A 13,135-nucleotide genomic window follows, 5' to 3' on the forward strand; every position below is an offset into this window, starting at 1 on the left:
TTAACAGACTAGGGACGCCCAGTCAGTGTGTATTTTTAGTACACCCAATTTTTTGCATTGTTTGCTTCTTAGTATGCAGACATTTTGTATTAATAAATATTTATTTTGGTATAGAGTGCAGGGACTATGTGTATGTGTGTGTGTGTGTGTGTGTATATGTATATATATATATATATATATATATATATATATATAATCTCTTTATCATCTCTCTTCATTTTAAGATCAAGCTCTAGGGAAGTTGGCAGCGCTGTCCAAATGGATGATTATAATAAATATTGCTTATGGTGGGCATCAGCAACTAAAAAAACAATTATATTAAATAGTATCCTTTTTTTTCTTCTCTACAGTAAACTTCCAACCCGAAACAGTCTTATTGGATGGGTACAAACAAGAGAGTCACTTTCAAATGAACATGTGTCTAAAAGAGATGAAGTATATTGGACATGTAATATCTGTACACTCATAAATAAGCCTTCTGATAAGCAATGTGATGCGTGTCTAACTGCAAGACCAGATGGTATTGTTAAGTTTGATGTACTTTACAATTTATGACTACCAAATCTATTTTAGCCATATTCACAGTACAGTGTACTTAAATTTATTATTCTACAAGGATTTTAGGATTATTTTGTCTGTTAATCTAATAAGGTAAATAATATGATTGTGTACTTTTGGATTTAAATGATTTAGTTTATGTACAAATGGATAAGTGATCACTCTGGCTGTATAAGTCTTAGTGCTTACTGCCTCCTCCAACCTTTTGAAAATTCTCCAGACAAAAACGTCTGTTGGTATCTTAAAGGGGCAGTCTAGTCAAAATTAAACTTTCATGATTCAGATAGGGCATGTAATTTTAAACAACTTTCCAATTTACTTCTATTATCTAATTTGCTCAATTCTTTAGATATCCTTTGTTGAAGAAATAGCAATGCACATGTGTGAGCCAATCACACAAGGCCTCTATGTGCAGCAACCAATCAGCAGCTACTGAGCATATCTAGATATGCTTTTCAGCAAGTGATATCAAGAGAATGAAGCAAATGAGATAGTAGAAGTAAATTAGAAAGTTGTTTAAAATGACATGCTCTTTCTAAATCACGAAAGAAAAAATTTGGGTTTCATGTCCCTTTAAACTTAAAATCACTAACATATTTGAGTATGTTTAAGAGTGTTGCTCTTTCATATAATATAAACATTTTGCCCTCAAAGATGTTGATCACAATCCTTTAGAAAATGTATCTAATGATTTTCAACAGGAAAAACACAATTAAAATGTATGGACATTTAGGTAGACAAGTCATTTTAGAAATGTGATTAACCCCGATTTCATTTTAATTGTATACTTTGACACTGGTGAATAAATCACATTTTCTACAGTTTAGTTATCAGAAATATTCATACCTTAGCATTGCCTATAATGATGCAGGTATTTTTAGCCCCTTTAGTGCTGAGTCATTTTACACCCCTGTGCTAGATGTATTTCTTCTACAAGATATGTCGAGTCCACGGGTTTCATCCTTGTGGGATTTATCCTCCTGCTAAAAGGAAGTGGCAAAGAGCACCACAGCAGAGCTGTATATATAGCTCCTCCCACCTCTCCACCCCCAGTCATTCTCTTTGCCTGTGTTAGTAATAGGAAGAGGTAAAGTGAGGTGTTAGTTTTAGATTCTTCAATCAAGATGTTTATTTTAAAATGGTGCCGGTGTGTACTATTTTGTTCTCAGGGAGAAATCTTCAATCTGGATTCCTGAAGGGGATGAAGAGATCTTTTTTCTGCCCTGAGATTAATGATTTTAGCAGTCGTTACTAAGATCCATTCTGGTTCCCACAGAGTTGCTGAAGGTAGTGCAAGAAAAATCTTCTGCTCTGTGGAGACCAGTGTCATGCTACAAGCAGCATTGAGGTATGTTCAGTCTTTTATTTTCTGAGGAGACATGTTATTTCAGAACTGGCTGACATTATTCCCTGTAAGGGAAAGGGTAAGCAGTAGGCATATGAGACTTATGGGTTACTGTATATTACTTAGTGTATACATAAGGGTACGTTTATGTGGATCACTTGGGGCTTGACACTGGGAGAGACAGCTTGTTATTTACTGTTTATTAAGCATTTTACTTGGCATAATAAAAAGGTACCTAGGCACTTTTGAGGGACCACATGGCTTTTAGAAACCGCTTCCCATGCGGTTATGGAGTTTGTCTAATACGACGCCCATGGTGGGCGGGGCCTGTTTCGCGCGCTCAGACGCGCAGTTTCCTCCTCACTGGAAGGCAGCAGGCATTAGCTCCGGTGGGGCCTACAGTAGATATTCAGTCACCTGATCGTTGTATACTTCCTGATAAAGGCATCTATGGGATGCTGAAACGCGTAGAAGTGAAGGAAGGATTACAACTCTGCTCTCTGAATTGATTACTAAAACATCGGAAGAAATTGAACTACTGTAAGGAGGGGAAACATTACCCACTAACAGGAACATATCGCAAAGACAAGCTGCAGCTGTCAGGACTACAAATTTACTTACACAGCTTTCCACGATACCCAGTAACTGCAGAGAATCGCTCAAAAGTGTCCAGGTAAGGCTTGAATTAAGAAGCCGCCTAAGAAAAACAGGAGACACAGACGAGGTAAGAGCGTTTTCCCTTCTGCAAGTTAAAGCGGTTAGAAAGTGAAGGGTAAAAAGAGACTGTTTGGATACAAAGGAGAACACTTATTTTCTTGCATGAACACTGAGAAATAGTGTGACATTTGTTATAACTTTGCAAAATTGCTAACCGGCATTTGAAATTCAAATAAGGGAGTTGTCCAAATACTAATAGCTGATTGGTTCTGAGATCTAAAAACTGACTGTGAAAACCTAACGGCTAGAGTGACGCTACCCGGTGTGTATATATCCAATTGAAATTATTTAACAACACTATACTATTATTGAGAACATAGTATCCTTATAATTTCCAAAAAGGAGAATTTCACATTGTGAATTAATCAGGACATTTATGAGAGTCCTATTACTGCCTATAAAGGATCAGAGTTTGGAAACAAAATCACTCGATTTTATCATACAATATATTTTTTTGAAAGTTGTGGCCACAACTGTTGTTATTAGATAAATTGTTTGTTTAGGATTATTTGTTTAGGATTGATTTTTAACTTTTTTAGGTGATACATATCTTGCTTCAATAAATATTTTGTATATACAGAGGTTTGAAATAAGTATTTGTCTTTTGAGATTTTTGGTCATTTTATTTTAGATAAAATAAATTATAACTGAATGTATATGTGGTTTACTTAAATGTGCTTTTATTTAACCTTCAGCCCTGAGTATAGTTGGGGCGCTACTCTATAAATGCTCTTTTCCAGTTGTATACTTCCTGAGTTGCCTGGGGCAGGTAGGCGCCACAGCAGAGCTGTGGCAAGGTGCAGGGGCGGTTATTTTTGTTTAAAAGTTTATTTACTACATAAGGAGGCTTTTTGCAGAATAATTTAGCTTTGCTACGATAGTGCAATAATTTTTGGCATATTAGAATTGCTTAGCATAATTTTTTAGCAATAAAAAATCGTTTTGCTGCAGTACAGTAAAATTGTTGCGCTTTTATTATTTAAAGGTGCAGTACGTTCTTTTTATAAAATTGTTTTAATCCATTAAAGTGAATGTCAATTTTGATGCTAAAGTACCCGGTTTTTAAAAATTCGATTAAAAACAGGGGCACATTAAATTAATCAAAATTTACATTTCACTACTGTTGTGAAAAAAAAAACTTACCTTTTAAACTTCACAGCAGCTCCAGCTTCCTCCGATCGTTGCAAGCCATTTCTTATGTCAGAAATGATGGATAGGTCATCCTCCAATCACAGCTTCCCCGTCTGATTCAACGCCGTGATTGGAGGAAGCCGGATTCCTCATTTTAGACCCAGGAAGAGGCTTTGCGACTGGTGGAGGAAGCTGGAGCTGCTGTGAAGATTAAAAGGTAAGTTTTTTTTCATAACACGAGTAAAATGTAAATTTTGATTAATTAAAGTGCCCCTGTTTTTAATCAAATTTTTAAAAACCGGGCACTTTAGCATCAAAATTGACATTCACTTTAAGAAGATTTAAAAAAGATTTTGTTTTTTTTGCTAGTCTGTTTAACATGTCTGAACTTGAGGAAACTCCTTGTTCTATGTGTTTAGAAGCCATTGTGGAACCCCCTCTTACTTTGTGTACGTCTTGTACTGAAAGAGCCTTACAACGTAAAAAGCATATTTGATGTAAAGAAAGTGTGCCTAAGGATGATTCCCAGTCTGAGGAGAATCAGGATATGCTGCCTAATTCTCCCCAAGTGTCACAACCTTTAACGCCCACCCAAGCGACGCCAGGTTCCTCAACCGCGTCTAATTAATTTACTGTGCAGGATATGGCTGCAGTTATGTCAACTACCCTTACAGAGGTTTTTATCTAAAATACCAGTCTTACAGAGTAAACGCAGTAGGACAGGAATCAATGTAAATACTGAGTCCTCTAATGCTTTGTTGGGTATTTCCGATGTGCCCTCACAGGGATCTGAGCTGGGGGTCAGGGAAATTTTGTCTGAGGGAGATCTTTCAGAACCAGGTAGTTTGTTACCTCAGACAGATTCGGACGTTATGTCCTTTAAATTTAAGCTAGAACACCTTCACCTGTTGCTTCTGGAGGTCTTGGCGAATCTGGATGACTGTGACCCTATCATGGTACCACCAGAGAAATTGTGTAAAATGGACAAATATCTAGAAGTACCCACTTACACTGATGTTTTTCCGGTTCCTAAGAGAATTTCAGAGATTATTAAGAAGGAGTGGGACAGACCGGGTATACCATTCTCCCTCCCCCCCCTCCTAATTTTAAGAAAATGTATCCCATATCAGACGCCATTCGGGACTCTTGGCAGAATGTCCCTAAGGTGGAGGGAGCTATATCTACCCTGGCTAAGCGTACAACTATTCCTATTGAGGACAGCTGTGCTTTCAAAGACCCTATGGATAAAAAATTATAGGGTCTTTTAAAGAGGTTGTTTATTCATCAGGGTTTCCTTTTACAACCAACAGCCTGCATTGTTCCAGTGACTACGGCAGCGGCTTTCTGGTTTGATGCTCTAGAAGAGTCTCTTAAGGTTGAGACCCCTTTAGAGGATATTTTTAGATAGAATTAAGGCTCTCAAGCTAGCTAATTCTTTTGTTACAGATGCCGCCTTTCAAATAGCTAAATTGGCGGCTAAAAATGCAGGATTTGCCATTTTAGCGCGTAGAGCGTTATGGTTAAAATCGTGGCCTGCTGATGTATCATCTAAGTCAAAGCTCTTGGCTATCCCTTTCAAGGGTAAGACCTTGTTCGGGCCTGAGTTGAAGGAAATCATTTCTGACATTACTGGAGGTAAAGGTCACGCTTTACCTCATGATAAGGCCATTAAGATGAGGGTAAACAAAATAATTTTCGTTCCTTTCGGAACTTTAAAGGTGTGCCCTCTTCTTCCTCTTCTTCCACAAAGCAGGAAGGGAATTTCTTTCATGTAATTAGCAAGAGTCCATGAGCTAGTGACGTATGGGATATACATTCCTACCAGGAGGGGCAAAGTTTCCCAAACCTTAAAATTCCTATAAATACACCCCTCACCACACCCACAATTCAGTTTTACAAACTTTGCCTCCTATGGAGGTGGTGAAGTAAGTTTGTGCTAGATTCTACGTTGATATGCGTTCCGCAGCAGGTTGGAGCCCGGTTTTCCTCTCAGCGTGCAGTGAATGTCAGAGGGATGTGAGGAGAGTATTGCCTATTTTGAATGCAGTGATCTCCTTCTACGGGGTCTATTTCATAGGTTCTCTGTTATCGGTCGTAGAGATTCATCTCTTACCTCCCTTTTCAGATCGACGATATACTCTTATTTATATACCATTACCTCTGCTGATTTTCGTTTCAGTACTGGTTTGGCTTTCTACAAACATGTAGATGAGTGTCCTGGGGTAAGTAAGTCTTATTTTCTGTGACACTCTAAGCTATGGTTGGGCACTTTGTTTATAAAGTTCTAAATATATGTATTCAAACATTTATTTGCCTTGACTCAGGATGTTCAACATTCCTTATTTTCAGACAGTCAGTTTCATATTTGGGATAATGCACTTGAATCAATTATTTTTCTTACCTTAAAAATTTGACTTTTTTTCCCTGTGGGCTGTTAGGCTCGCGGGGGCTGAAAATGCTTCATTTTATTGCGCATTCTTGGCGCAAAAAATCTTTTCTGTTTCCAGCGTCATACGTGTCGCCGGAAGTTGCGTCATTTTTTACGTTCTTTTGCGCCAAAGATGTCGGCGTTCCGGATGTGGCGTCATTTTTGGCGCCAAAAAGCATTTAGGCGCCAAATAATGTGGGTGTCTTATTTGGCGCTAAAAAATATGGGCGTCGCTTTTGTCTCCACATTATTTAAGTCTCATTTTTTTTTGCTTCTGGTTGCTAGAAGCTTGTTCATTGGCATTTTTTCCCATTCCTGAAACTGTCATTTAAGGAATTTGATCAATTTTGCTTTATATGTTGTTTTTTCTTTTACATATTGCAAGATGTCTCACGTTGCATCTGAGTCAGAAGATACTTCAGGAAAATCGCTGTCTGGTGCTGGAACTACCAAAGCTAAGTGTATCTGCTGTAAACTTTTGGTAGCTATTCCTCCAGCTGTTGTTTGTATTAATTGTCATGACAAACTTGTTAATGCAGATAATATTTCCTTTAGTAATGTACCATTACCTGTTGCAGTTCCATCAACATCTAATGTTCAGAATGTTCCTGATAACATAATAGATTTTGTTTCTGAATCCATCAAGAAGGCTATGTCTGTTATTCCTCCTTCTAGTAAACATAAAAAATCTTTTAAAACTTCTCTTTATACAGATGAATTTTTAAATGAACATCATCATTCTGATTCTGATGACTCTTCTGGTTCAGAGGATTCTGTCTCAGAGATTGATGCTGATAAATCTTCATATTTATTTTAAATGGAATTTATTTGTTCTTTACTTAAAGAAGTACTAATTGCTTTAGAAATTGAGGATTCTGGTCCTCTTGATACTAATTCTAAACGTTTAGATAAGGTCTTTAAATCTCCTGTGGTTATTCCAGAAGTTTTTCCTGTTCCTAGTGCTATTTCTGAAGTAATTTCCAGAGAATGGGATAAATTGGGTAATTCATTTACTCCTTCTAAACGTTTTAAGCAATTATATCCTGTGCCGTCTGACAGATTAGAATTTTGGGACAAAATCCCTAGAGTTGATGGGGCTATTTCTGCCCTTGCTAAATGTACTACTATTCCTACGTCAGATGGTACTTCGTTTAAAGATCCTTTAGATAGGAAAATTGAATCATTTCTAAGAAAAGCTTATCTGTGTTCAGGTAATCTTCTTAGACCTGCTATATCATTGGCTGATGTTGCTGCAGCTTCAACTTTTTGGTTGGAAACTTTAGCGCAACAAGTAACAGATCATGATTCTCATAATATTATTATTCTTCTTCAACATGCTAATAATTTTATCTGTGATGCCATTTTTGATATTATCAGAGTTGATGTCAGGTTTAAGTCTCTAGCTATTTTAGCTAGAAGAGCTTTATGGCTTAAAACTTGGAATGCTGATATGGCTTCTAAATCAACTCTACTTTCCATTTCTTTCCAGGGTAACAAATTATTTGGTTCTCAGTTGGATTCTATTATCTCAACTGTTACTGGTGGGAAAGGAACTTTTTTACCACAGGATAAAAAATCTAAGGGTAAAAACAGGGCTAATAATCGTTTTCGTTCCTTTCGTTTCAACAAAGAACAAAAGCCTGATCCTTCATCCTCAGGAGCAGTTTCAGTTTGGAAACCATCTCCAGTCTGGAATAAATCCAAGCCTTCTAGAAAAGCAAAGCCAGCTTCTAAGTCCACATGAAGGTGCGGCCCTCATTCCAGCTCAGCTGGTAGGGGGCAGATTACGTTTTTTCAAAGAAATTTGGATCAATTCTGTTCACAATCTTTGGATTCAGAACATTGTTTCAGAAGGGTACAGAATTGGTTTCATGATGAGACCTCCTGCAAAGAGATATTTTCTTTCCCGTGTCCCAGTAAATCCAGTGAAAGCTCAAGCATTTCTGAATTGTGTTTCAGATCTAGAGTTGGCTGGAGTAATTATGCCAGTTCCAGTTCTGGAACAGGGGATGGGGTTTTATTCAAATCTCTTCATTGTACCAAAGAAGGAGAATTCCTTCAGACCAGTTCTGGATCTAAAAATATTGAATCGTTATGTAAGGATACCAACGTTCAAAATGGTAACTGTAAGGACTATCTTGCCTTTTGTTCTGCAAGGGCATTATATGTCCACAATAGATTTACAGGATGCATATCTGCATATTCCGATTCATCCAGATCATTATCAGTTCCTGAGATTCTCTTTTCTGGACAAGCATTACCAGTTTGTGGCTCTGCCGTTTGGCCTAGCTACAGCTCCAATAATTTTTACAAAGGTTCTCGGTGCCCTTCTGTCTGTAATCAGAGAACAGGGTATTGTGGTATTTCCTTATTTGGACGATATCTTGATACTTGCTCAGTCTTTACATTTAGCAGAATCTCATACGAATCGACTTGTGTTGTTTCTTCAAGATCATGGTTGGAGGATCAATTCACTAAAAAGTTCATTGATTCCTCAGACAAGGGTAACCTTTCTGGGTTTCCAGATAGATTCAGTGTCCATGACTCTGTCTTTGACAGACAAGAGACGTCTAAAATTGATTTCAGCTTGTCGAAACCTTCAGTCACAATCATTCCCTTCGGTAGCCTTATGCATGGAAATTCTAGGTCTTATGACTGCTGCATCGGACGCGATCCCCTTTGCTCGTTTTCACATGCGACCTCTTCAGCTCTGTATGCTGAATCAATGGTGCAGGGATTACACAAAGATATCTCAATTAATATCTTTAAAACCGATTGTACGACACTCTCTTCTTCTTTTGTGCTTCCGACCTGGACTGTAATTTCAACAGATGCAAGTCTCACAGGTTGGGGAGCTGTGTGGGGATCTCTGACGGCACAAGGAGTTTGGGAATCTCAGGAGGTGAGATTACCGATCAATATTTTGGAACTCCGTGCAATTTTCAGAGCTCTTCAGTCTTGGCCTCTTCTGAAGAGAGAATCGTTCATTTGTTTTCAGACAGACAATGTCACAACTGTGGCATACATCAATCATCAAGGAGGGACTCACAGTCCTCTGGCTATGAAAGAAGTATCTCGAATTCTGGTTTGGGCGGAATCCAGCTCCTGTCTAATCTCTGCGGTTCATATCCCAGGTATAGACAATTGGGAAGCGGATTATCTCAGTCGCCAAACGTTGCATCCGGGCGAATGGTCTCTTCACCCAGAGGTATTTCTTCAGATTGTTCAAATGTGGGAGCTTCCAGAAATATATCTGATGGCGTCTCATCTAAACAAGAAACTTCCCAGGTATCTGTCCAGATCCCGGGATCCTCAGGTGGAAGCAGTGGATGCATTATCACTTCCTTGGAAGTATCATCCTGCCTATATCTTTCCGCCTCTAGTTCTTCTTCCAAGAGTAATCTCCAAGATTCTGAAGGAATGCTCGTTTGTTCTGCTGATAGCTCCGGCATGGCCTCACAGGTTTTGGTATGCGGATCTTGTCCGGATGGCCTCTTGCCATCCGTGGACTCTTCCGCTAAGACCAGACCTTCTGTCGCAAGGTCCTTTTTTCCATCAGGATCTCAAATCCTTAAATTTAAAGGTATGGAGATTGAACGCTTGATTCTTGGTCAAAGAGGTTTCTCTGACTCTGTGATTAATACTATGTTACAGGCTCGTAAATCTGTATCCAGAGAGATATATTATAGAGTCTGGAAGACTTATATTTCTTGGTGTCTTTCTCATCATTTTTCTTGGCATTCTTTTAGAATTCCGAGAATTTTACAGTTTCTTCAGGATGGTTTAGATAAAGGTTTATCCGCAAGTTCTTTGAAAGGACAAATCTCTGCTCTTTCTGTTCTTTTTCACAGAAAGATTGCTAATCTTCCTGATATTCATTGTTTTGTACAAGCTTTGGTTCGTATAAAACCTGTCATTAAGTCAATTTCTCCTCCTTGGAGTTTGAATTTGGTTCTGGGGGCTCTTCAAGCTCCTCCGTTTGAACCTATGCATTCATTGGACATTAAATTACTTTCTTGGAAAGTTTTGTTTCTTTTGGCCATCTCTTCTGCTAGAAGAGTTTCTGAATTATCTGCTCTTTCTTGTGAGTCTCCTTTTCTGATTTTTCATCAGGATAAGGCGGTGTTGCGAACTTCTTTTGAATTTTTACCTAAAGTTGTGAATTCCAACAACATTAGTAGAGAAATTGTGGTTCCTTCATTATGTCCTAATCCTAAGAATTTTAAGGAGAAATCGTTGCATTCTTTGGATGTTGTTAGAGCTTTGAAATATTATGTTGAAGCTACTAAGTCTTTCCGAAAGACTTCTAGTCTATTTGTTATCTTTTCCGGTTCTAGAAAAGGCCAGAAAGCTTCTGCCATTTCTTTGGCATCTTGGTTGAAATCTTTAATTCATCATGCCTATGTCGAGTCGGGTAAAACTCCGCCTCAAAGGATTACAGCTCATTCTACTAGGTCAGTTTCTACTTCCTGGGCGTTTAGGAATGAAGCTTCGATTGATCAGATTTGCAAAGCAGCAACTTGGTCCTCTTTGCATACTTTTACTAAATTCTACCATTTTGATGTATTTTCTTCTTCTGAAGCAGTTTTTGGTAGAAAAGTACTTCAGGCAGCGGTTTCAGTTTGAATCTTCTGTTTATGTTTTTCATTAAACTTTATTTTGGGTGTGGATTATTTTCAGCAGGAATTGGCTGTCTTTATTTTATCCCTCCCTCTCTAGTGACTCTTGCGTGGATAGATCCACATCTTGGGTAGTCATTATCCCATACGTCACTAGCTCATGGACTCTTGCTAATTACATGAAAGAAAACATAATTTATGTAAGAATTTACCTGATAAATTCATTTCTTTCATATTAGCAAGAGTCCATGAGGCCCGCCCTTTTTTGTGGTGGTTATGATTTTTTTGTATAAAGCACAATTATTCCAATTCCTTATTTTATATGCTTTCGCACTTTTTTCTTATCACCCCACTTCTTGGCTATTCGTTAAACTGAATTGTGGGTGTGGTGAGGGGTGTATTTATAGGCATTTTAAGGTTTGGGAAACTTTGCCCCTCCTGGTAGGAATGTATATCCCATACGTCACTAGCTCATGGACTCTTGCTAATATGAAAGAAATGAATTTATCAGGTAAGTTCTTACATAAATTATGTTTTTTGCTCAGTCCAAGTCCGTCTGGAGACCCAACCAGGCTTGGAACAAGGGTAAACAACCCAAGAAGCCCGCTGCTTCGACAAAGACAGCATGAAGGGGCGGCCTCCGATCCGGGACCGGATTTAGTAGGGGGCAGACTTTCTTTGCCCAGGCTTGGGCAAGGGATATTCAGGACCCCTGGGCACTGGAAATCTTGACCCACGGGTATCAACTGGAATTCAAAAATGTTCTCCCAAGAGGGAGATTTCTTCTTTCTCGATCGTCTGTAAACCAGATAAAAAGAGAGGCGTTCTTACGTTGTGTAAACAACCTCTCTACTATGGGAGTAATTCGTCCTGTTCCAAGACTAGAACAGGGACAGGGATTTTACTCAAATCTTTTCGTGGTTCCCAAAAAAGAGGGAACGTTCACACCCATTTTAGATCTCAAGAGTCTAAACAGGTTTTTCAGAGTTCCATCCTTCAAGATGGAGACTATTCGAACAATTCTTCCATTGATCCAGGAGGGTCAATATATGACTACCGTGGACTTGAAGGATGCATACCTTCATATTCCTATCCACAAGGATCATCATCAGTTCCTAAGGTTTGCCTTCCTGGACAAACATTTTCAGTTCGTGGCTCTTCCATTCGGGTTGGCCACAGCACCCAGAATTTTCACAGAGGTTCTAGGGTCCCTTCTGGCGGTTCTCAGGCTGCGGGGCATAGCAGTGGTGCCTTATCTGGACGATATTTTGATTCAGGCGTCAAATTATCATCTGACAGTGTCTCATACGGACACAGTGTTGTCTTTTCTGAGAACTCACGGGTGGAAGGGGAATCTAGAAAAGAGTTCACTAATACCACAAACAAGGGTTCCCTTCTTGGGAACTCTAATAGATTCTATAGACATGAAGATATTCCTGACGGAGGTCAGAAAGTCAAAAATTCTAGATACATGCCGAGCCCTTCAGTCCAATCCTCGGCCATCAGTGGCTCAGTGTATGAAGGTAATTGGATTGATGGTGGCGGCAATGGACATCATTCAGTTTGCTCGGTTTCATCTCAGACCACTGCAACTGTGCATGCTCGGACAGTGGAATGGGGACTATGCAAATTTATATCCTCCGATAAATCTGGATCAAGAGACCAGAAACTCTCTTCTTTGGTGGTTGTCGCAGGATCATCTGTCCCAAGGGACGTGTTTCCGCAGACCCTCGTGGGTGATAGTGACAACGGATGCCAGTCTACTAGACTGGGGTGCAGTCTGGAATTCTCTGAAGGCTCAGGGTGTATGGACTCAGTTGGAGTCTACTTCCAATCAATATTCTGGAATTTAGAGCAATATTCAATGCGCTTCAGGTGTGACCTCGGCCAAATTCATCAGATTCCAGTCAGACAACATCACGACTGTGGCTTACATTAATCATCAGGGAGGAACAAGGAGTTCCTTAGCGATGACAGAAGTATCCAAGATAATTCGATGGGCGGAGGCTCACTCTTGTTATCTGTCAGCAATCTACATCCCAGGAGTGGACAATTGGGAAGCAGATTTTTTAAGCCGACAGGCTTTTCATCCAATGTAGTGGGAACTCCATCCAGAGGTATTTGCCTCACTGATTCTCCGATGGGGCAGACCAGAATTGGATCTCATGGCGTCTCGACAGAATGCCAAGCTTCCAAGATACGGATGCAGGTCGAAGGATCCTCAGGCTGAACTGATAGATGCCTTGATCGTTCAACCTAGCTTATGTGTTTCCACCGTTTCCTCTCCTTCCCCGGGTGATCGCTCGGATCAAACAGGAGAGTGCTTCGGTAATTCTA

The 13,135-nt window shown here is 39.3% G+C and overlaps 1 protein-coding gene across 1 annotated transcript in view; it reads left to right on the top strand.

Moving 5' to 3' along the window:
- NEIL3 (nei like DNA glycosylase 3) overlaps positions 1–13,135 on the top strand; it is a 328,972-nt gene that overhangs the window by 171,357 nt on the left and 144,480 nt on the right. Inside the window, exon 7 of the mRNA XM_053703856.1 lies at positions 351–520. Within this exon, the coding sequence (XP_053559831.1) occupies positions 351–520 (170 nt within the window). The remainder of the gene's footprint in view (positions 1–350; positions 521–13,135) is intronic.

The sequence above is a fragment of the Bombina bombina genome, chromosome 2, assembly GCF_027579735.1.
Source record: "Bombina bombina isolate aBomBom1 chromosome 2, aBomBom1.pri, whole genome shotgun sequence".
In the NCBI taxonomy this organism is placed as follows: Eukaryota; Metazoa; Chordata; class Amphibia; order Anura; family Bombinatoridae; genus Bombina; species Bombina bombina.